The sequence below is a fragment of the Telmatherina bonti genome, assembly GCF_933228915.1.
Source record: "Telmatherina bonti genome assembly, chromosome: 4".
NCBI lineage: Eukaryota > Metazoa > Chordata > Actinopteri > Atheriniformes > Telmatherinidae > Telmatherina > Telmatherina bonti.
In genome coordinates this window covers 33,113,359-33,137,560 of record NC_136622.1, presented here as the reverse complement: position 1 = coordinate 33,137,560, position 24,202 = coordinate 33,113,359, and the positions used below count along the sequence as shown (strand labels likewise).

General features: G+C 42.7%; 1 protein-coding gene across 1 annotated transcript in view; it reads right to left on the bottom strand.

Annotated features, from left to right (window-relative positions):
* Positions 1–24,202, bottom strand: part of plxna2 (plexin A2) — a gene marked incomplete at both ends in the record, with an annotated part of 193,455 nt that overhangs the window by 122,932 nt on the left and 46,321 nt on the right. Inside the window, one exon of the mRNA XM_079239812.1 lies at positions 7,029–7,163. Within this exon, the coding sequence (XP_079095938.1) occupies positions 7,029–7,163 (135 nt within the window). The remainder of the gene's footprint in view (positions 1–7,028; positions 7,164–24,202) is intronic.

The window sequence follows — 24,202 nt, the reverse complement described above, 5'->3', positions numbered from 1 at the left end:
TTCTTCTGGCTTAGAAGAACACGCTAGCACAGCTCAGGTTTGCATCTGAACAAATCACAAGATGTCTAGAAAAATGTCCTTTTAAGAGACCAGCAAAGTGGACGAAGAGTCCGTCTGTCCAAGAGCTAAAGCTCGGCCCATGCAGCATGACACCTGGTAAGGACTGGATGATGTTCTAATGACAGACTTAACAGTGAAAGAGAGTTTACTTTCTCTTCCGCATGATAAGAAGTTACAGCTTGGATCTTTCCAACACAAAACAACAACAAGACAAAACTAACAAGCAAAATCTCTTGAAATCAGAAGGAAAAAAAAAAAAAACTCATTCTGGTCTCTATTTTTGCACATGCTCTTATGCATCTACTGCATGATGGAAAGGCATGAACATGAACAGTCTAACGCACCAAAATCCTCCATCATAATGATCCGGTAGCATGTCAGCTAATCTACAGCTGGGCAAGGTGGGAATGAATCCCATTTCCTCCAGTCTTGATAAGCACTGAGCCCACTTCCTCCCCATTTAACCACAGCTGCCAAACACAGGCTCTTCTGGATAAGGTGAGGGGGGGGGAGCAAGAACATTGTGGGGCGTTTGGAAGAGGTTCAGAAGAGGCTTCATGCACAAAAAAAAAAAAAAAACCTTTGAAAAAGGAAAGAATCCAAGCATAGATTTCAAATTTCACAGATGAGCACCTGGAAGAAATTGGCTGACCTGAAAAAAAGAGAGGTAGTCGCTTCTCTCTCTTTTTTTTTTTTTTTTAACAATGTGAGGTGTAACGCCGCCGCTCGATGTGCTACATGGAGCTGGCTAAAGGAAGGAGGACAGCGTACATGGACTGGAGGCTGAGGGGGGGGTAATGTTTGCTAGAGAGCCAAGAGTCTACTGGAGAGTGACAGCAGCACATGGCTCAACAGCTCTATATGGGTCTGTCCACGAAAGACGAGTCCTTTTACCAGCCGGCTCCGTATCCCTCAGCAGGAATTTCACACTTCTCCTTATAAAGAGCTGGCAATTAGCAGGCCGCTATTTCACTGGGAACTCCATTAAACCTGCTGAGGTCCATTATGTTCTCTTCCACAGCACCGCCATAAAACATCAGAAAACCGTTGAGCTTCATCCTGAAGTCAACACCTGCTTCTTTTCTGGAGGTTTAATAAAATATAAACTCCTGCATTTATTCTTTTTTTCTTTGTGTCTAACGGATGATTTGTGGATTTTTTTTTTTTCTTCTTCTTGATAAAGGTGCTTTCAAATACTGTTTGAGGCAGAACTAACACGACGCCACAGGTATCACTTCAAAGCCCTTTTGGATGTTAAGTCTTGATTGTTCCCCCATGAATAATACATTCCAGCCTGCTTTCTGTGTACTGGCTGCTGACCAGAGCAACAGAAATAATGCAGTTTCTGCTTCTCAGCTGCGTTCTGATGAGCGCTAGCCCTCCTGCTCCGAGCCGACGGCCATGACGGCACAAAGGAAATGAAAAGGCATTAGAATGGTGATAATCTGCGCCCCGCAAGTCTCCGTTCGATACCAGTTTCCTCCATTTATCCCGGGAAGCTGCGCTGATAAACCGAATGCTGGTTAGGGGGCCTTTTGCTGCGGCCGCCTCTTTCATTTTGAGCTGTAGCCGTACAAACATACACAAATACACGTCAGGTCGTTTGCATTTGCAGGCACACACGTCCTGATAAAAGAAACAGTGGAGAGAGAGAGGGGGGAGGAGGGGCGAGTAATCAATGAGGCCATGCAGATGCGGGGACGTGGATTTGCATGAGCTGGCAGAAGCAGCTCGGCTGACTCTTCTGTCCACCTGTTTGATTTGAGAGGCTGCTGAGATTGTTATGACTGGTGCGCTCTTACTGGAGGTGCAGTGTATCTAAGACAAGCCCCCCTGTGCTTTACCATGTGATGCTAGGAAGCACGCACACACACGCACGCACACACACACACACACACTCGTGTGCTTTGCTTCAGCAACAGAAGATGTAATATTCGGTTTGAAATCTACAGCTTTTGATGCAATATTAAATCCTGTGAGGCGTTTTAGGAATGTAAGACATTCAGAGAGCATGTCACATGACACAGACAGAGGAGAAGACAAGGGGGGGGGGGGGGGGGGGGGGGGGGGGTGCAAGGGAAAAAGTGGAGGATATGTCCAGGAGGCAGCGTGACTCACGCTCCATCTGGCAGAAATCCAAACAATGTATCTCCGCGATCACAAGATGTGGAGAGGCCATTAAAACGCTCGGAGTGGCTCCGGCGTGGTGCAAAGGTTTTCAGTCGCGCACAACAGGACTGAACACACATTTTCAGATGAAAACCTGCTTCTTTTATGCATTTCACAACTGTCGGTAATGATCCAGCACCCTACAGGAGAGCGCACGCACACAAAACACACACACACACACAGCGAGCCGGCTCTTTTCATCAGTTCCACTGCACTGCTTCGTGTCCAGCCAGTCTCACTCTGTGATATCCCGAATGCTACTGTCATTACATCTGCAAAACAAAAGCACAGTTTAACATCACACATGAAATAGGAAGCCCAAAATTTGTTTAGAGAGTGTGAGAAAGTAACTAATGAGAGCCTGAGAGTGCAGAGAGCTACTGAAATGTGACTCCAGAAGGGCTGTGACTAGAGCTGCAACTATCGAGTACTTTTGTAATCGGGTCCTCTGTCGATTATTTCTTCTAGTAATCGAGTACTCTAACGATTTTTTTATTTTTATAATTTGTAAGACAAATATTAGAAAATCAACCAAAGTAAAGTCGTGTCAGGTGCAGCAACATTGACACCTGCTATACAGCACACACACTGCACTATGTTTTCTACTCTTTTCAGTGTGAAATGGTCCCACACTTTCGGTCTTTTCCTCCCCTCTTCTTCATTCTCTGCCATTAGAGACCAAAGCAAGGAGAATCTTCAGACAGAAAGCAAACCGCTCGCCGCTGCTGTTTGACATTTCCGTCATCAGTCCGGGTGAGACAGTCACACTGGACAGACACTCCGTAGGCGACAGATTCTGTTTTTATATATTTTATACATGTTTAAATATTTTATATGTTTATTGAAACAGTGATGTAGTCCCTCCGAAGAGCGCAGTGGTCTGAGAATGCCGCCATGATGCATAGATTAAAATATATCACCACGTGATATTAATTAAACGCCGCCTCAAGGCAGATAATTTGCCTCAATCATTTTTTGTACTCGAGTTACCCGAGTAATCGTTGCAGCCCTAGCTCTGACACACATACATATGAAGCAGGTGGAATCTATAAGCTATACATTTGCAAAAAAGGCAAAAATGCAGCATGAAAGGTGTTGAAAAGCCTTTTAGAAGCGGTGGAAAGGCCGAATGAGATGCTGGGATTGCATGGAAGTCGTTTTTTTTTGTGCACGTATGATTGAGGGAGCCAGTGCATCATGACAGCACCTATGCAAATGAAAACTGAGGTGGCATGTGCTCTGTGTCTGCGGCTGTGTGTGCGCCTGACTGCACATTTGTATCGCACATCCCACAACTCACACACACACACACACACACTGACAGGTGTGAGGGCAGGACAGCGCAAGAGGCTCGCTGGAGCACGGCCTCGCTGAGCAAATATCCCACTCCTTTCCCGGTTTCTGTTTGTCTGCTCCCCTTCTTCCAGCGTCTGCCTCTCTTCTCGCTGCCTCTGTTCTCTGCCTTTCCCACCGTGCCAAGCACACAGGACCTCTTTGTTATTCAGAGTAGGAAACGCAACTGGAGCCAAATCTGCCTTGGTTCCTGTTTGATATCATCCCTCCTTTGTTCTCGCCGTCTCCCATCACCACGAGCTTGGCCTCAGACTGCATCAGTCAGACTCATGGGAACAAGCAGAGCTTAGACCAGATATATCTCGTGGTGTCCTGCATGTGTGACTACGAGTGTAGCTCCAAGTGACATTCAACCACATGATAAGATAAAGGTCAAATAGATGTCTTCCGCTGAGCGCTGGTGCGAAAGGGCGGGTGGAAAGGTGGCTGTTGGGTATTGTACAGAAGAGATTCAATTAAATGCCTTTTATTTTTTCACCAAAGCGGGATCAAAATCAAGAAAACTGCTTCTGTTGAAATGAATGGGAGTTTGGAAGAAAGCGAAGCCAAAACAAATCCTAATCCAGTTCATGTGTCAAGTGCTATGCTTGAACATTCAGGACAACATCTCCGAAGCTGAACATGTTTCTACACACACGTGTGTGTGTGTGTGTGTGTGTGTTTGTAGCTATCATCTAAAACCCCCAAGAGAGACGCAGAGGAGTCTACAAGCAGAATACTAATAATATCACCAACATGACTTCTCATTCAGATGACGAGCATTTATGAGCTCAACATCAAAAGGCTGTTTCATCTGTGGAATAAGTGGGAATAAAGGATTGAGTAAATATGGAAAAGACGTTTTAGACTCCGTCCAAACACTTTCTTTACTTATGGAATCAGCTCACTGCCATGTAACTGAATTATTTTTTGCTCACTAAATTAAAACATGTCAAAGCCGACCGTGGAAATATCAACAGAGACATTCAATGCAAGTTGAGGGAAACAGGCTCTTGCATAAACTCCTAAAGCGATGTCTGAAAACATTAAGCCTTTCCTGTTGACTGCTAAACAATCTCAGCTGTAATTTAGCAGGAAGTAGTGAGTTTTAACTTGACAGTTTTATTTTTACTTTCGTTGCCTGTGTGGGCAATGAAACAAACCTTGTTCACATCAGCAGATGTGAACAAGATGTCCGTTGCATGCTGCAGGTGGAACAGCAGGAACGGCACTTTGGCTTCATATCTCCTGTATTACAACTGGATACAAGTGATGCACCTTTTCACCATGTAGCCTGATAACCCCTGATATACCTTCATGTTCTGACATAAAAGTGTAATCTGTGGTCATAAATACTTGGTTTTCCAACTGCATGTTGCATGTGGACATTTACAGTGCATGCAGCTCAGTAGTGTAGAAAACAGCTAACAATCTATCAGCAGAACGGATTGATAGAAGACTTTTTTTTAAAAATAAAGAATAGCACATTTTTAAAGTTGTTTAAGATCAAAAAGGTATCTGTCTGTTTAAGTGGTTGGGCAGATATCTGGTGTATGGAGCCTGACAGCCCTGGTCTGAGTAGGTAAATACAATTCATTTCCCAGATGTTATCGTCTTCTTCACCAGTTGCGTTTTAATCATGTGACTTTTGCAGGTTCATGTACCTCTGGCTAATGAAGTGAGGTGCAAACAAACCACAATGTTGTTCAAGGAAGATGGCAAGACGGGAACATTTTCAATGTTTAGACACAAGTTCACGCATTACATACTTTAAAAATAATGAGCTGTAATGGCAAAGATTCTTTATGTTTCCCAAGAAAGATTTAGGCTTTGAATTGTAGAAATACCCGTCTGTTCAGCCCTGATATCTTGAATAATCTGCTGCTTTAAACTAGCTTCTACACGGCCAAGCAGATGAAAGCGCGGAAAGGCTTGGAAGTCTATGACTTCTTCAAGTGGTAGGCTGAAAGTAATTGGGATGAACACCTTTCAAGCTATGTGTTTTATAGCATGAATGCTACTTGTGTTTCTTTCTAGAAGCCCAGTGTGTGCCATTCGGTGAATGAAGCAAAACATTAGCATCAGTTAAAATTAGCGCCACAATCACAATGATTAAAGTGAAACAAGAAGCCACAGCTTTTATCACACAATGAGCTGTAACTTACCGATGAAATAGCAGAAGCAAACTGAAAGGAGCTTAGCTAGCTCATGTAAAGTGTTTTCCAAAACTCCAACAAAGTGACTGCAGTGCTTTGACTCAGCTTTTTTTTTATCCCAACAAGTGATTCAAAAGTCAATTTTCTCAAAGTGTTTTAATAAAAACCTTTGCTCACTTTCCTTTTTTAAGACTTCATGAGAGCTGCGAAGTATTTTCGATCAGTTTCACAACTTGGACGACTGGAATAACCCAGACATGAGGCGTTTACCAGCGTTTGCCACACAGTAAGCTAAGGTCTGCAGTAAGCTAAGCCCCCCCCGCTTCCAGTTATACAGAACTACAAGCAAACCCAGACATATTACTAAACAAACATCGCCAGTAAGTTCAGATTGACTTTTGGACTGTCAGCTGTACTATTTTAGTTTCTTTCATATTCCTTGTTTTGTTCCTGCAGACTGAGTAAACCCTTCATTGCACATCTGCCTGCTATCCTTCCTGACCTGTGAGCTCTGGCCAGCCAGTTGTTGACTGTGCTAAAAGAACAGATAAGGAGAGAAGATGGCAATCTATCACTCGACAGTGACAGCTTCGCACGTCGTCCGTCTCTGGGGCTGCTGCGCTGCCACGCTCCCCTGCAGCCGCTCCTCCTCCTCCTCCTGTCATCTCTTTTCTCTCCAACCATTTCTTCTTCCACTTTCATCGCACGACCTCCTCTCTGTCCTTGTGTCCCCCTTTCGCCCTTGTCTGGCCTCATCTCTTCTACCTGCAGAGTATGTCAGCTGCATCAATGGCTATCAGCTGCTAGCGGCCCTCCCTGCAACGCTGTGTCACTTCATTAGGACTGTGAAAGTATGACCTTGCACTCCGTCTCCCTCTCTGAGTCTCCCTTTACTTCCAAGTCATACACTCCCCCAGCTGTCCTTCTTTCTCTCATTACTCTTCCTCTCATCCAGCCAAGAGCTCTTCGTCTCCCTCTGTAACTCCACTTCCACCTAATATTTTCCTTGTCTCTCCGTTCCTCTCTTTGTCCCTGCCCTCATTGTTCTCCTTCATTATCAAAGGCTGTCAGAATGTCCCCCGCTGTGCCACGCAGGTTATTTATAGTCAGCGGTGGTTGTTGGATTTGACAATGTGAGGAGGTGAGCCATCTTGGGCCCCGATGGAGCGCACACACATTTACGCACTTTTCGCTGACATTTAAGCATCTGCATACACACGCAGAGGCATATTAAAGCCATCCGTTCCCCTGTCCAGGTACGTGCTTAATAAAGCGCCATGGCGCTGAAAGCATGCGTCATCCAACACCCACCTGTCTCTCCGACATGACGTAGAGGGAGTTGCGGTCAAGAGAGAAGGCCATGTCTCTGAGGATGGGGCTGCCATCCTTCATAACCGATATGGTCTCGTACTGGACGCCACCGTGAGGAGGGCCGTCGACGCGGATCTGAGGAAAACAGAACAGCAACGGGTCAGCGAGCGCTATTTTTACCAGTATGACAGCGGAAATGGGAAAACAGGTGAGGAGTGATTGACAGGGATAACAGATGTGGGTCAAGTAACATTTGCAAAAACTATTAATGTTTATGTTGGAAATTCTGCATGAAAGCTGTTTGGACAGAAAAAGATAAAAGAGCAAAAACTGACAGAAAAATAATGAGTTTCAAGTTTTCTTTTTAATAGTGCGACAAAACTCATTTTTCCAGGTGGGAGGTAAACAGCTGCCCTCTCTGATTCCATGAAGGTTTTCTGGGTTCCAAACACTGCCAGGAATTAACGGCTGATATCATTAAATGCTGTGAAACCCAAGCTGTTTTCTTTTCCTCTGCCTCCTGATGACTGATGCATTCCCGCAACGAGGCTTTGAAACTGAGGCCAAGACCACCAAATATAAAAAAAACCCCAATGAACAAGCATTCTGAGGACTCAAGAGGCGTCCGACCTTCCTGAACCCCAAATGGCACAATGCTACTTTCTCTGTTAGACAAATTTCCAAACTGAACGGCAAATCTAAAGAAGATGAAAAGGGGGGGGGGGGGGGGGGGGGGTCCTGATGCTGGGCGTGAGAGATGTCTCTATGTCAGATGTCACAAAGCCCGCCTCAACCATCAAAGCTGATGGCTCTATCATGTGTCCGTTCCTGTCTGCCTTCCTCCACCCAAACATTCATCTGTCTATTCAGATAGTGACAGCCCCAAGAACGGCCAGACTCTAGAAAAAATAACTCAGAGGGGAAAGTCAGGGTCATATGTCTGTCAGAATAAGGTCTACGGGGAGGGTTAAGGGGTATGTGAGCAAATGTGTTCACACACACACACAAAGTGGGACTTTGGATGTGTGTCAAAACTGCTGGTCAAGTCAGGGAAAAGTGATGTAAGTTCACCAAAGGCCCCTCCGGTTTTCCCTTTAGAGTTTGGGGGTTAAGCAGAGCACAGAAAGCCGAGGAGCCCACCGCAGCTGACATGCTCCTGAACTGAGCCGACTAATCCAAACGGCGGCTGATGGACACATGTGAAAAGCAGATGTGGGAGGACAGGGGCAGGATGCGGGGGCCAGTGCCAGCATTCATCTGGTTACTGACACGGCAGTGTGGAGGGAGACCTCAGCAAATGTGCTCGTCCATAAAGCATGTCGCCGCATGGCGAGCTCAGCGCTGCTCCCTGCAAACCGCTGTGTCGTGCGCGAGTGCTTTTATGCGTGCGCACCCGCAGGAGCAGCCTGTCATGCTGTGATATGTCCTCGCTGCCCGCCACTGGGGATCATGAGATAACCCGGCCTTCCCGCGGCACGCCTGAATGAGATCGCTATCACGCAGTCTCTCACCACTGTCCAGGGGCGGATTCATTCACATTAGGCCACAAGCATACTCACACACACACACACACACACACACACACACACACACACACACACACACACACACACACACACAGAGACACATAGCTGCCTTGGAATATACTCAAGGGGCAAGGATATAAAACCTTTGCTATAACAAGCACCAACCGGTAAGCACGAAATAACTACAAGTGCAGTGGCATACTAAAGTCTTGAGCTTCCTCTCCTCTATGTTCAGTAAAAAGCAGGAAATAGGGTGAGGTGATGTGTTAAAAGTGTGCAAACGGAAATAGAAAAAGAAAAAACTTTGGATGTTGGCTGCCTTTTGTTTAATTCTGTCAAAATTATCCCACACGGCTGATCTGGAGTCCATTAGATCTGTTGGCGCCAATTTCCAATTCCGTCTTTTTTTATCTAGTTTGGCACATCTTCACCTTTTCTGCTTGTTTCTGAAAAAGGGCTTCTTGACAGTCTCCTAACATGGAGCCATTTCTGATGAGACTTCAATGATAAAACTTCAATATTGCATCAATTTGTAAGCAGCCTTGGGTTTCCTGAAAGGCAATCTTAATAAAATGTATTATTGTTATTATTATTATTATTATTATTATTATTATTAATAAACAGAGATGTCTAACATTATCTGCATACCGATATCAACATCAAAATACAACATCAGAATTGATCAGTATCGGTTTTTACTGTTTTAATGACATAACTTTTACACAACATGCACATATTATATATCAAACTCTTCAGCTCAGTCTTTTCTAACTCAAAATGACAAAAGAGAAAAGATGTCATGTGTAGTTTTCCAGATATTTGTTAGTTTTGCACAACTCATCCATAAATATCAGTATTGGTTGATATCTGAATCCAAAATTAATAGTTTTACAAAACTGGTATATTGGATATCAGAATAAAAGCCAATATGGAACATTTCTAGACCAGATGCATCTCTGAAGTCCCATGTCAGGTCTTTGGACATGGAACGTTCCTTCTAGATACTGTTCATCAGCTGCAGGTAGGATTTCTTAGACTTCTTTTATCCTCCACTTGATTTCGGCCAACAGCTCGCTGGGAGTCATCTTGTAAAAATATTACTGTGTCTGTCAAACTGTTACTATGGTAACAAATGATGTGATTTTGACAGGTTGTTGGTACAAAAGCGTCTAAAGATGCAATATGGAACTGATTCTTTGCTATGTTTCCATGTGTTGACACAACATTGGTTCATCCTCTGAATTAGGTGGTTTGTTTATGCTTGAATGATTCACAGTTCAGTTCTATGCGGTTTAAATACAAAAAAATACAGAAAACAGATTCTTCTGAAAATGGACAGGTACAAACACTGAACTAAACATAAGTAATAGAAAAAGTGGCAAATGCTTAAAGAAAAACTTTGTAGAAGCTGCTGAAAGTCTGGAAGGGGGTGGCAAAGACTTTTACAGAGTAGTGTTATTGTCCAGGGATGCATCCCAACACTAAAGGCTGAACAATCAACTTCACCTGAAACATATTCCTCCCACCCACTGTGTACACATAAACACCCACACTCATCTGTTTTCACGTTAAATAAAACAGCTTTTCTGCAACAGCTGAAAAAAAATCTTACATTTACACATATATGCACACAAACACACACCCACAATGTGGGAAGAAAATGCTAAAATGGTGTGGATATGTTTGAAAACTGTGTGTGCATTTGTTTGAAATGGGTTAGGCTCACCTCTATGTGGAAAAATGAAGCCAAACAAAAGACCTAAATGGAACCCGGTAAATTAAGGAGAAACCAGTGCTTAGGGAACCAAAAATATTTCAGTCACCAACTCCAGTCTGCAGTATCTACCATCTGAGTAAGCAGCACCGAATCCAAAACCTCTGTTGGCATTCTTCAGCGCTTACCCTGCTCTCTCAGGTACTAAAACCTGCCCTGTGTTTTCCACATTTGACCCTGCATTATTCATCAGAGTGGGTAAGACGGCTGCAAACAGGTAAGATTTGTACCCTCCAGCTACTCTGAAAAAACATTGCTCCCCGTCTACTAAGGAAAAAGCCAATCATTGAACCAACCCCGGTGCCCTGGAGAGCTGTGCTTTCCTCTGGCCTGGTCCAACATGGTCGCCTATTTTCAACACAGCAGCTATTAGCCAGCTTTTCTCCATCAGCAGCATCGGCGAGCTGCTACTGAGTAAAGTGAGAAAAGGGGGAGGGAAAGGTGAAGATGGATGAGAGTGCTAGAAAAACTGTCTGCATGTTTCCCAAGGGGTGTCAAGGCCTGATGTTCACAGTATCAAAGAAGGAGACAACAGTGTCATTTTGAATGATAAGGGAAAAAAACACACTCAACTGGTGTTTAGATTCACACTTCATGAGGGATTTGATACCCCTTCATGTATAAACATAAAATTAAACATGGACGCACTGAGTGATGGTGAAAGATGCCTGAAAATCTGAGTACAATCCTCAGGCAGAACAGAGTGGGAGGCCGCCTCAGCATTTCCTGAAGAGCACGCTGTTTCCGTTTTTAGTTTCCAAATCCACATCATCCAAATTTTTTTAACCTCGACTGCAGTACTGTAGCCTTACACAAACATTTGCATTTCAAAAACTGTTGCAATGAGGGTGAAGTGACAAGGTTTTTCCCGTGCATTTATTCTGTAGCATTCCACATTCGTAGTCAGTTCCAGTTAGATCAAAATTTCCTGGTTTTACGCTGATGATTCTGTTGTGCCACAGGTCAGGCGAAAGCAATCTGGGGTCTGATGAAGGAGGTTGGAAAGGAGGAGCATGAGGCTGTTTGCAGAATACTGCAAACCCAACAATCTGCTTTTCCTCCCATTTCCATTTCCTCAATTCCTCCCGCCTTGGATCCTCCCACCGGAGACAAAACAGAGCGGAAGAAAAGATACAGACGTATGAAGAGAGATATCGAAGTAGGTATCATATTGTGACAAACCATAAACTGTATATAAAAACATGGACGTAGCCTCCGTGACATCACCCGTAGGTTTCTGAAGAGCTGAATTGAAGCTCACTGGGCGGTTCCTACCATCGCCATCTTGGCAGGGGCATGCGTGTCGTCTCACCCAGAAAATACAAATGTGGGCAAAGAGGTGGAGCTGAGAGGGGGACTGTGAGCGTCATGGTGGGTGATTGACATCGAGCGAGCTGCCTGTAGCTAAGAGCTAACCAAGTTTACCTGGAGATAACAGGAGCTTACCAGCTAATTAAGTGGGCTAAAGCTAAGTCATGTTGTTAACCTGCTAAAAATCGTGGTCGTTCTAAGTTCTTTTTATTTGAAGCGGGAGATCGGGTACCTGTCAATCAAAAGGACATGCCTCTAAATGTGCTGAATTTTGAACTTTTAAACAGGTGAGTTAGAAAAAAAATGTACTCCCCCCCCACAGTTGTCATGAAGGTAAACCTGACCTATTAAACCAAAAATTGATTTTTGAACCAGGCTGTAAACATGTTTATTTCTGCTGTAAACATGTTTATAGCTGTCGTGAAGTTGGTCTTTTTAACATGGGAGTCTATGGGGATTTGCTCTGTTTTGGAGCCCCTAGTGGATGAAGGGGGAACTGCAGTTTTATGCACTTCTGCACAGGCTTCACTTTTAACCGCCGGAGGCTCCGTCCATCTTTCATATACGGTCTATGTGACAAACACATCAATTTAAAATGATGTGAGTTATAAAACACAACTTCATCCCCTAAACATTATACTGTTAAGCCTTCCTCCGCGAGAAGCAAGAACTTTTTTCATGTTCACGAAGCCCCGAGATGAAAATGATGTCATTTTGTTCTCGCTGAAGACAGCCCTCGACACATGAGGCTTACAGAACTTTCTTCTCTGAGAAGTATCATGTGATTGGGTGGACATGTAAGATTGGCTTGGTTAACACAGCAGTTGCTGCTTCCGTATGTTTGCCGATGAAGGTTAAAAGGATTGTTTTAATGAAACAGCTGATCAAGGTGGTGAGAAAGTACGAAGAAGTTTCTGGTTAAATATGAAATAACCAGGTTCATTGCACATAAAAGCACAGACATTCCCCGGCAATGAACCCCACCCCGTTTAAGATTAAACTTTACATGGAGAATGAATTGATGAGACAAAAAGACATTTTTTCTTGTTCTTACGAGAGCAAGAACAAAGTTCTCACTTCTCATGGAGGATGTAACAAGCTTTAGTGATTTGATGTAATACGACCTGATATATATGGGCTGCACGGTGGCGCAGTGGTTAGCACTGTGGCCTCACAGCGAGAAGGTCACTGGTTCAATCCTTGGCTGGTTTGGTCAGTGGCCTTTCTGTGTGGAGTTTGCATGTTCTCCCCGTGTATGCGTGGGTTCTCTCCGGGTACTCCGGCTTCCTCCCACCATCCAAAGACATGCATGATAGGTTAATTGGTTACTCTAAATTGCCCCTAGGAGTGAGTGTGAGCGTGAGTGTGGTTGTTCGTCTCTCTGTGTGGCCCTGCGATGGACTGGCGAGCTGTCCAGGGTGTACCCTGCCTGTCGCCCAAAGCCAGCTGGGATAGGCTCCAGCTTCCCCGCGACCCTGAATTGGAATAAGCGGTTCGGAAAATGAATGAATGAATGAATGACCTGATATATACGTATGTGTGGGATCAATGTACCCCTCAGAAGCAACAGATTGTTCAACCTGAGTGGTTTCTCCTCCACTAATCCCGTTCTCTTCTTGCTCTTCTTTCCTCCAGACGACTTTTAGGAATTGAGACATCCTTAAAAATGTTTATCTGAGATCAATTTCCAGGCTGCAGGCCGGCAGGACAGAGGAACGAGGAGAGGAGCAGGCACAAATTTGACAAATGAGATAAGCCTAATGACTTCATGCAGTGCCACTTTCACTTCGTAAACACAGCTGATGTTTAACATCACTTTCACTTCTTAAAGCAGGTGAGGACAAGTCAGGTTTAAATGACTCTCAACCTGGAAAGCAGCTTAGTTTGCATTTAAACATTTGGTGGACAGAGGAGGATTTTTATGTTGTTGTTATTGAGGACTTCCATGTGTTGGATAACCTGGTGGATAGATTGACCCCTTTACTGTCACTGTATAACATCAGACAAAATTTGAGGCTTAACGTAAAATAGAAGTCAAATAAAAGAGCCAATATAAAAATGAAGGATATTGACCAAACACTTTTCTTTTAGCTGCATGAAAGCTGCAGTTTGCAGATCTGAACACAGAATGGAAGTGCTACATGGCTTTGTATGAGCCTTTGTATAAACTTTCCAAAATTGTTCAAACTGAAGCTTTTGTTTATCGATAAATTTTATGTTACTGTGTGTGGGTCAAAGTGGGCAGGAGGTTTGGCGCAGGGGGCTTTGGCTATCAGGCAAGCAATGGCAGAAGCTTCAGAGACCTTCCCTTGTGGCTAAAAGGGCCAATGCCAGTGGGGTACTTTTGATCAGACCATGTAAGCACCCTGGAAAAACTCCCAATTCAAATTGCCCTTCTCCCTCTTCCTCTCTCTCCTGCTCTGGTTTTTGAACACCGTGCCAGACAACTGGCTCCCCAGCTGAGAGTCTGAGAGAAGCAATTTGCTTGAGTAAAAAATTCTGCTGAATGAATCCCGAGGTAAAAGTGCATAAATGTGTGTTAGCAGTGCATGTGTGGAGTTTCGCTGGCCAAAACTGTCATTGCACAACGTTGGAAAAGTTTTAATGATTTCCTTCGGTGCCAATTAATTACCCAAACCGGGGAATAAGCAGTGACCTCCCAAAGCAATAACGAAGAGCATCCCATGGAACAGAATGAGGAAAACGATGAAGAGCAAATGCCAACAAACACAAAGACCCATTTCCCTTCCCAATGGCGATCCCTTCTTTAGTTCCTTTTTTGCTGTTGGATATCAAGAAGTAGCGATTATCCCGCCATCCAAACTGCTCCAATGCCCAGGATAATGCCTTGATGACCCGCTAATCCTTGATCTCCAAAAGAAAACGTCTGCAAAATGAAGGGATGTTGGTAAATGCTAGGAGGGTGGGAACCAGGACTGGGTCAAACTGTTTGACATCAGACGGTTTTTCAAAAATGTTTCTCCTGTAATAGTCCAGCTGCTAACTATTATCTAAGAGCCGTTTTCTTTTCAGACCTGTATAGAAAGCCTATTTTGAATCCTTGTTTTGAGGGAAGCTGGCGCTCTGAAACAGGGTACGCTTTTGTACAGGTGGTTGCCAAGGCAAATACAGATCAGGCTGTGGGTATATATTATTTTTTACCATATTTCAGCTATATTTCACCAGCCTGCTGTACGGCCTGTTCTGCACAATTTGCATTCAAACCTTGTACGTGGGACAATATAGGATAAAATCCATTTGCAGTAACTCCACTCACAACTTTTACCAGAATAGCACAACAGCACAATAGTTTTTTTTTTTTTAAAGGGAAATTTTACTTTTACGGAACTTAGTAGTTCTAAAAAAGTCAGAGAGAAGGAGAGTGGAAGTTGAATGTCCTAAATAACCCTTCTGACAGCTATCTTCTGCATCTGCACTAATCCAGTTCAGCAGTCTTGAGAGCCGGAGTGACAGGCTTTGCCTTTATCTGCTTGATCCCACACACTGGATTAGATTCTGCAAAAGTACACCACCGCGGCACACTCGTATGCTCTGTCTAAATGCACTGACCCCTCTCAGAGACACTACAAAGGAGCCTCTGCTTAGGAAAGGGAGGGGATCTTTGTCGTCAAGTGGGGTTATACTGGTTGAAAAAACACAGGTCAGAGGGATCTAACAATGACCACGATAAACCTTATCCAATCGTATCCAATTCATCTGATGGAACCTATCTCAGCCGCAGTAAATGGCCTTGAATTTGATGTTGAGATTGCTCAGCAGCTTGGACCAAATAACAAATGACAGACTGACAGCATTTTACGAGTCAGTGAAGCTTGACAAGGGGGATCTTTGGCTTCAAAGGCTTTTGTGACAGCTAGGTGTGCCGGCTGCGAGAAGAAGAAGAAGAAGACATTTTCAGCTTACTTGTAATTTACTTTTAACCTATAAGAAAATCAATTTTCCCTTGCAGGATTTGGAAAAGGCAGGACGACATTGGGAGAAAGGCCAACATGTTTGTCAGCTGGAGGAAATTTAAAAACCCAAAGTAAGCCCACATGAAACCAAGCAACTCATTTGAGCTGTAGAAAGAAATGAAAACTCTCCACAACCAGAGCCCCACTTTATATAAACCCAAGATTTTCTTGCTGCGAGGCCCCGTGCATGAATAACAGGGTTTGTTTATGTAACAGCCTTGCGTGTGTGAGTGTGTGTGTGTGTGTGCAAGACCAGATCATATTATATGGGGGTGTGAAAGAACGGGCAATAGTGGGGAATGAGGCGTTCTGACAGACCCACTGTCCAACCCTCTGGATAAGGATACATTATGGCAAAAGTCAGGCCCTTTTGGTGGGGACTGGTGTGAGTCACACTAAGTGTGCAGCCATCACCAACACACCAGAAGTCAAACACCAACAAAAGCAAAAATTCAGTTTAACAACATAAACAACAGCAAAACTGTGACATAAGCATTAGCACACACACATACACAGACATACACTGCAGATACAATGGATTTCACATCTAGAAAAGCTTGTCTCACCTGGATAGAAATGTAGACTTCAAGCATATTTCCTAATTTCAGATGGAATGAGTCCCATTCATCCAGCTGCCTGCGTCTGTCCCTCTTTTCCTTTTCTTTCTCCTCACACTGCGAGAAAACATGGAGCCTCTCTCCACATTGATAACACATCTAATCCATCATGAGTGTCAGCCTGAAGAATTCTGGTGTCAGCAAGCGAGTGGCGTGTAGAAATGTGCTGTATGTGTGTGTGTGTGTGTGAGGTGGCTCCCACAAGCACTTTGTCCCTGTTCCTTTAGCACAATACGTGCTCACATAAGGTTCATGTTAGCCTGTCTGCCCGTGTGCAGTGTGTGTCACTTCCTATTGGAAAGACTTAAAGCAAGACAGGTCTGTATATGCTCGAAAATAAATATGTCATGTTAAGTCAGTCATATTTCTGCACTAACCTGAACACTTTTGTCCATCATAAAATCCTTCAGAACAGCCTCAATTTTCTGCCTTTTTTTTCTAAATTTAAAAGCCTTCTGAAAGTTTTTGATGTTTTTATCAAAAATGACAAACTACTGGAGAGATGGCATCCATCCCACGTTGAATGGAGCCGCTCTCTTATCTAGCAATATGGACTCTTTTATTAGTCAGCTAAATTGACAACTCAGGGTTGGGACCAGGAGGCAGAATTGTAGTCCTACACACTTTTCTGCAGCTTCCCACCTGCCGCCGCCCACCCAAAACCCCATTCCGACCTTATACAACTTCCCAGCAGTAAGAATTAAACAACACAAAAACACTTCTGGGGTTAATCGTGAAAACCTCATAAAAATAAAAACAATGGATCTAATAAAATCTGAAAATAAGACAATAAAGTGTGGCCTACTGAATATTAGATCCCTCCCAAATAAGTCTTTATTAGTCAATGACTTGATAGGTGATCACCACATTGATTTATTCTGTCTTACGGAAACCTGGTTACAGCAAGAGGATTATGTTAGTATTAATGAAGCTACGCCAGCTAACTATTTAAACTTTCACATTCCTAGAACTACAGGCAGAGGAGGAGGTGTTGCAGCTATTTTTAAGTCAGAATTTTTAATTAATCCTAAGCACAAAACTAACTATAAATCCTTTGAATTCCTGACATTAAATTTATCTCATCCAAAATGGAATTCAGAGAAACCGCTCCTTTTAGCATTAGTGTATCGCCCACCTGGACCTTACTCCGAGTTTCTGACCGAATTCTCTGATCTCTTGTCTGAGTTAGTGCTGACTACTGATAAGGTCATTGTACTAGGTGATTTTAATATTCATGTTGACGTTGAAAATGATAGTTTAAACATTTCCTTTAGCTCTATTCTAAACTCAATTGGGTTTTCACAAAATGTCAATGGAGCCACTCACTCTCATGGTCACACTCTTGATCTTGTTCTAACATATGGTATTGAGACTGATAAGCTCAAAGTATTTCCTCAAAACCCTGTCTTGTCCGATCACTTCTTATTAACCTTTGAATTCACTTTATTTGATTACTCACTGACCAAAAATAAATTCTACTATAGTAGATGTTTATCAGACAATAATATTACAAAATTTAAACAATCAATTGAATCAATTTTTTCACATCTACCATGTGTTAGCATGACTGAGAGTCCCCCTTTAAGCCTTACTCCTGCTCAGATTGATCAACATGCTGATACTATAACAGCTTCAATGCGTACAACCTTGGATAATGTTGCTCCCCTAAAGAAGAAGAAATTAGGTAAGATTATGAAGGCTCCCTGGTTTAATTCCCAGCTTCGAGCTCTAAAACAGGCATCAAGGCGTTTGGAAAACAGATGGCGTTCATCAGGACTAGAGGAGTCTCACTTAACCTGGAAAGAAAGTTTAAGCGTATACAAAAAAGCCTTACGTACGGCAAGAACAGCTTATTATTCATCATTGATAGAGGAAAACAAAAACAACCCTCGGTTTCTTTTCAGCACTGTAGCTAGGCTTACTAGGAGCCGGAGCGCTGTGGAGCCATGTATTCCTTTCTCACTTAGCTGTGATGATTTCATGTATTTTTTCAGGAATAAAATTGACACTATTAGAGATCAAATTCACAATACTCTTCCTTCTACCTATAATGTTGAGCCTGTTGTGGTCTCTGAAGCATCCTTAGAACCAGGATCTGACTTGTGTCTAAATAGTTTCTGTCCTGTCCAACCCTCTGAATTAACTAAAATAATAGCTTCATCTAAACCATCCACCTGTATCTTGGACCCTCTCCCAACGAGCCTCTTTAAGGACATTTTCCCTTTAATTAATACATCACTACTAAATCTTATCAATATGTCTTTAGTGACATGATATGTACCACAATCATTTAAAACTGCTGTAATCAAGCCTTTACTTAAAAAGCAATCTCTGGATCCAGAGGTGATAGCAAATTATAGACCTATATCTAACCTCCCGTTTATGTCCAAAATTCTGGAGAAAATAGTTTCAGCTCAGCTACATGCCCACCTGAGCAGAAATAATTTATGCGAGGAGTTTCAGTGAGGATTTAGAGCTCATCATAGTACTGAGACAGCATTGGTGAAAGTTACTAATGACCTTCTTATGGCCTCAGACAAAGGACTTGTGTCCGTACTTATCTTGCTTGATCTTAGTGCTGCATTTGATACAGTCGATCATAACATTCTGTTACAAAGACTAGAACAGGTGATTGGAATTACAGGTACAGCGTTAAGCTGGTTTAAATCATATTTATCTGATAGACTTCAGTTTGTTCATGTAAATGACAAGTCCTCCTCCAAAACTACAGTAAGTCATGGAGTTCCTCAAGGTTCTGTACTTGGACCAATACTCTTCACGCTATATATGCTCCCTTTAGGCAAAATTATTAGACAGCATGGAATAAACTTTCATTGTTATGCAGATGATACTCAACTATACTTATCCTTTAAACCAGATGAAACAAATCAGCCCAATAGGCTACAAAATTGTCTCATAGACATAAAGACTTGGATGTCTAGAAATTTTCTCCTCTTAAACTCAGATAAGACTGAAGTAATTCTCGTTGGATCTGAAAAACTCAGAGCTAAATTTTCCGGTTTTGTAATGAACCTGGATGGCATTACTTTAGCTTCCAGTGCTACAGTGAGAAACCTTGGAGTAATATTTGACCCTGACCTGTCCTTTGGCCCACATATTAAGCAGGTTACTAAAACAGCCTTCTTTCATTTACGTAATATAGCCAAAATTAGGGACATTCTGTCTCGGAGTGATGCAGAAAAACTGGTTCACGCTTTTGTTACTTCGAGAATAGATTACTGTAACTCTCTATTACTGGGCTGTCCTAAATATGCCCTGAAAAGCCTTCAGCTGATCCAGAATTCTGCAGCCAGAGTCCTGACCAGAACCAGCAGGAGAGATCATATTTCTCCAGTTTTAGCCTCTCTTCATTGGCTGCCTGTTGAATCTAGAATAGAATTTAAAATCCTTCTCCTTACATATAAAGCCCTCCACAACCAGGCACCACTATATATCAAAGACCTCATTGTTCCTTATATACCAAGTAGAGTACTTCGTTCGCAGACTGCAGGCTTACTTGTGGTTCCTAGAGTCTCAAAGAGCCGAGCAGGAGGCAGAGCCTTTGGTTATCAGGCCCCTCTCTTATGGAATAAGCTCCCAGTTAGTGTTAGGGAAGCAGACACCCTCCCCACCTTTAAGACTAGGCTGAAGACTTATCTTTTTGATAAGTCCTATAGCTAGGGATGGTTAGCATCCCTTAGTTATGCTGCTATAGGTTTAGACTGCTGAGGGACATTTCCTGATACACTGAGCTTCTTTCTTTTTCTCTTTATCTCTTTCTTTTACCCCCCCATAACAGTGTTGCATCATTAACATGTATGTCTCCTGTCTCAGCAGGTCTCCCTGGCCGGGAGTAGCAGTTCCTGTTGTCTGTTGTCTTTCTGTCCTCTTCCCCCCACACAGCAGAGGCAGATGGCTGCCTGTCCTGAGCCGGGTTCTGCCGGAGGTTTCCTTCCTGTTAAAAGGGAGTTTTTTCCTTCCCACTGTTGCCAGTGTGCTTGCTCAGGATGGGAGATTGAGTTGGACTCAACTCAATCTGTTGGTTTCCTTATATAGGCTGTTATGAATTGGCCTTCATTATGTTTTCCCTTCTGTCTGTAAAGCGTCTTGAGATGGCATTGCCGCGATTTGACACTATATAAATAAAGTTGAATTGAATTGAAAATACTGCATGTTCTATGGTTAAGCGCTTTGATACAAACAAGCTTAACTGGATTGTAGAAATTGATGGTCTGTGTGTGTGTGTGTGTGTGTGTGTGTGTGTGTGTGTGTGTGTGTGTGTGTGTGTGTGTGCGTGGTTAAACGTAGAAGTGATCGGGATCATTCTGCAGCTGGTATACTTCCTGAGGTGAGAGGTGAGATGACCACTAACCCACCATGCATGGTGGAATTAGACTCTTATCTTGGCTTCACCAAACACGCCGTGTGTGTAGAGATGTAACTGAAGATATTTGCTGCATGTTTTCAGTCTGGAAGTTTTTCACTCGGAAAAGCACGCCCCAAAACTAGCACGTTGTAATACCTTTAGGGGGAATTCAGACATTTAGCTCAGCTGGAAAATGGAGTACATGGCGGCAGCATTGAGATGCAATAGGTTTATGAAGAAAACCTTTGTATTAATGATACAGGGATCACACTGGACCTACATTTGTTGTGTGTATTGTTTTTCACCTCTAAAAATTTTGAATTTATCTGATGAATTTCTCTATGTTGAGATGAGTAAATAGACAAAAAACGTTTAAGGACCTCGCGCATAACCTGATCCATTACCAGGGATATACTGTCATTGTTTTTCTGGTGTATTCCAAACAAATATATCTACACAGGGACCTGGAACTTTAGTGGATTTTTAAGAAGAACATTCTGTTACTATATGGAGTTTGGAAGAAAATGCGAAGGAAAAAAAATGCAGCAAAAACATTTAAATGTCTGGTAGAGATGGACATCAGATTGATTTGTGTTAAAGGATCATTGGGAGAATTAACGATGCATTTTTGGTTAATCATTAATATTTCTATATTAAAATTTAGTATTTATAGACTGCCGATGCCTTGCAGGAGTGTTTCATCATTATGCATTCTACTTCACTGCCACCATTGTGAGTACCCAACACTATAGCTGTGTCCCAGTTCAGGGTCTGCACACTTCCAAGTGTGGATTTGTCGGCTACATACGTCATTCTGGCGCACCAAGTGCTGTTCAAATTTAAAGCCTCCTTCCTATCCACCCTTTAAATCTGCACTTTGTTTGGCTCCAGATTAACTTGAAACGAAGGCTACAAGCGATGCATCCTTCACGGCCTCTTTTCTCCCAGAATTCCTTGCGATAGAAAATAGATAGAAAAGAGTGAGCAGGAGAGTGCCGGTGACAGTGCTTTTTTTTGTTTAAACATATATACACACACATTTGTCCCAGCAGATATTCAGGGAAGACAGAGGCATTGTGTCAGATAACCACAGATTAATTTAATTACATGCAACTAACCAGGATTATTTTTCACTGAAGTTAACGCCAGCTTGACAGAATGATCTGTCAGCCAGATGAGAGAGCTTCACTGCACTCTTAGCCAGGGCCAGATTTAAAATGCACAGCCCCCTGGGCCCAGAGTGTTCCAGGGCCCCCACCTTCCCCACCGCAACACTGTGAAAATTGTGAATGATACAGTGTGAAACAACATTTTTTAACATCTCTCAGCCAGTGGTACCAATAGCAATACATTAGACACTGTGGTGTAACTATCTGACGTTTATGTACATTTTGTATCATGTCCAAACTGCTGGTAAGCTGTACATGGGCCCCTGGGCCTGTGCTGATAATGGATAATCCGGCCTTGCTCTTAGCCCAAGGAGAGCTTGTCTGTGATGCCTCCCCCGCAAGTTTGTAATTTAGATACACAGGTAAATGGAAATAAATAAAATTAAAATTAATGTTGTTATTTTCCGTCATTTTAATAAACATTGTCGAGTTTTTTTTGTTAAAGAATGGGATCAGTAATTAGATAAACTTGGCATATGTAGTTGCTAGGCAACGTAGAACTGGAGCACTATGGGTAATTCTTGTACACTCGTTAGGCCATCTCATTTCACTAATGGTAAGCGGTGTGCAGACCCTGAGACACAGCTAGAAATTTGTTGTGTTTTGAAGCCCCTAGTGGATGAGGGGGGAACTGCAGTTTTTGGCTTTTCCACATAGGCTTCACTTCTAACTCTTAGAGCTCGCCGCTTGGTAGCAACATTAAAATGCAGTGAAAATAGAAACAACCCAGCATGTTTCCTTATTTAAATCTTCATTACAAGATGAACAACTGTTGTGACAATTAAATGGGATTTGGTTAATGGTTATACTAGAAAATATGCGCTTACAAATGCAACATCATTCTAAAGATCCACCTGTTTTATCCAAATAAAAAAATGATGTCTTTGATTAAATTCTTCACCATCAATCAATCGATTGTTGACTAATTGTGTCCATGTTGAATGTGCCGGTCTACAGAAAAGAGAAACCGGAGAAAACTGCAGTCGGTGCGTCACTTCTTTAGAGACGGTGGGACAATAATGAGGCTGAATAACTGGCTCTGTATCTCCAAAATCACCCGAGTCCTTTAATCAATACGAGGGGCGATTGCATCATATTTTTGGCTGGACACAATCAAATCTATTGATTTGCCTTTCTGCCCTGTGAAAGCAGTTAACCCTTTACTCTGTATTATCTTTTCCCATCTGGTCCGACAGTCATGTGAAACACAGCAAATTACACATGATAACAATCTAAATGATTATTTATAAATAACATTGCTAGTCTATAAAAATGGAAATCAAACATCCTGCTAAATTGATCTCCAGTGAGTCCTAACAACGAGTCTTGTTAAATCTATCTCTATGCATCCATTCATCCAATCCCATTCAAGTGCTGTTATATTTCCATCTCTAGGGGTTCACATAACTCACAACCCTAACATGATTATATCAGCACTTTCCTCTGTTTGCTCAGTGTCCAAAAAGAAACCAGAGACTGCGGCATGCATTAGGGGGCTGCGGTTAGATGAGATCAGGCCTCAGCTTTAATCAGCCCAAACACACATATTAAGCACAGCGGCACAATGTCAGCCCTATATTTAGCAACGCATTAAAAGACAAAACGGAGGCCAGCATGGTGGCGATGGACGCAGGCCAGGGAGGCTCGGAGAGAGAAAAAACAGAGCAATGTAGTGGGAAGCCCATTTTTTAGACTTAACTCTTACAAAAATTTAATAAGCTTAAAAAATAGTTTGTATGCCAAACTACATAGCTGAACCCCCCCATTTGACAGCTCAAGCTAACAACAGATTAAACAAATGCAAAACAGAAATGAAAGGTGGTTTAGTGGGTAAGAATGAAACATGATAAGAACTGCTTTTACTCTTAAAGTTAACAACTGCATGTAAAGAGAATGAAATAAGAGAAATGCTTCCACAAAAGCCTGACTTCTGATAAGGAACCTTGTCTCTAGGGGAAATTACGTTTCAAAGGTGGCACTCCGCTCTGATGTACGCACAGGAGGAAGAAAGCCAAGCTACGCTCATATTATGTGAGTAAATAAGGAAGGAACAAAGCAATCACATTACATGCAGTACACACAGCCTCAGATGGCGAGACAAAAGTTATTATAGCAAAGTCAAACAACCTGAACCAGAAGAAAATATCACACCTCCTGTTTTCTCCTGTGATATACTTCAAAGTAGATCACAAAGAGATGGGAATCAAAAAGTAGCTCAGAAAAGGTTCAGGTGAGGGGCAAATTAGCTGAAATTGTTTCAATTCTTCCCACTGGATTTGTGAGATTTAAATGTGGGACAAGACTGTCAGGGAGGGGCGAGATACTTGGAAATTATAGCCAGCGGGATCCAGATCTCAAATAAGAATCGGAAAATAAAAGACACTTCAATCAAGCCTACCTTTTCACATCTGCAATCTGTGTGCGAGCTGAGTAATCT